The sequence below is a fragment of the Buceros rhinoceros genome, unplaced genomic scaffold (assembly GCF_000710305.1).
Source record: "Buceros rhinoceros silvestris isolate BGI_N320 unplaced genomic scaffold, ASM71030v1 scaffold34433, whole genome shotgun sequence".
Classification (NCBI taxonomy): Eukaryota; Metazoa; Chordata; class Aves; order Bucerotiformes; family Bucerotidae; genus Buceros; species Buceros rhinoceros.
The window spans coordinates 1-590 of NW_010402385.1; the positions used below are offsets into that span (position 1 = coordinate 1).

General features: G+C 47.8%; 1 protein-coding gene across 1 annotated transcript; it reads left to right on the top strand.

The window, feature by feature from the left end:
- Positions 1-138: 138 nt before the first annotated feature.
- On the top strand, positions 139-202 carry LOC104490357 (centrosomal protein of 41 kDa-like; the record flags this gene model as incomplete). Its single annotated transcript, XM_010132628.1, has 1 exon — positions 139-202. A coding segment is annotated over one exon (64 nt), but the record flags the coding sequence as incomplete, so codon positions are not given.
- Positions 203-590: the final 388 nt, after the last annotated feature.

Here is a 590-nt window from a genome sequence, read left to right on the forward strand (position 1 = left end):
AGGTCTGCGTCTGAGAGGGGGCCTGTGGCCTCGCTCCTTTTTGCTCTTCAAAATGCCTTTTCTGTGAAGGGGGTTTTTTCATTCAAAAAAATACGAGGCTGTGTATCGACTTCCTCTTCCCATTTCCTTTTTAAACAGTATTTAACCAGGCGCGTCCCTCAGAATCCCAGATACCAACATATAAAAACCCGCCTCGATACTGGTAAGTGCACTGCTAGAAGGGGAAAAACACCCAGCGTGGATGTGGGAGTAGAGAAACTAGGCTGAGTGTCCCACCTGCCTCTGTCCTGAGCTGCTTCACCCAGATACGCTGCAGCTATGTCAGACCTTGCATTGCGACTACGAAGTGTCTCCCCTTAGGCTGACGGGCTCTGCTGTGACAGTTCCTGTAGAAATTACTGGTCTTGAGTTTCTGTGTGTGCCCTTTGCTTGTATAAATGTAGATCTTGCTGAGGGTGTAAGTCAAGGTAATTATTTGGGGGGTGTCTTTGGGGATTTTTTGTTGTTAAAGCAGTTGAATTTTATCCAGTAACACCAGCCTACGGTATCACAGAATGGTTTGGAAGGGACCTTCCAAGCTCCTCCAGCCC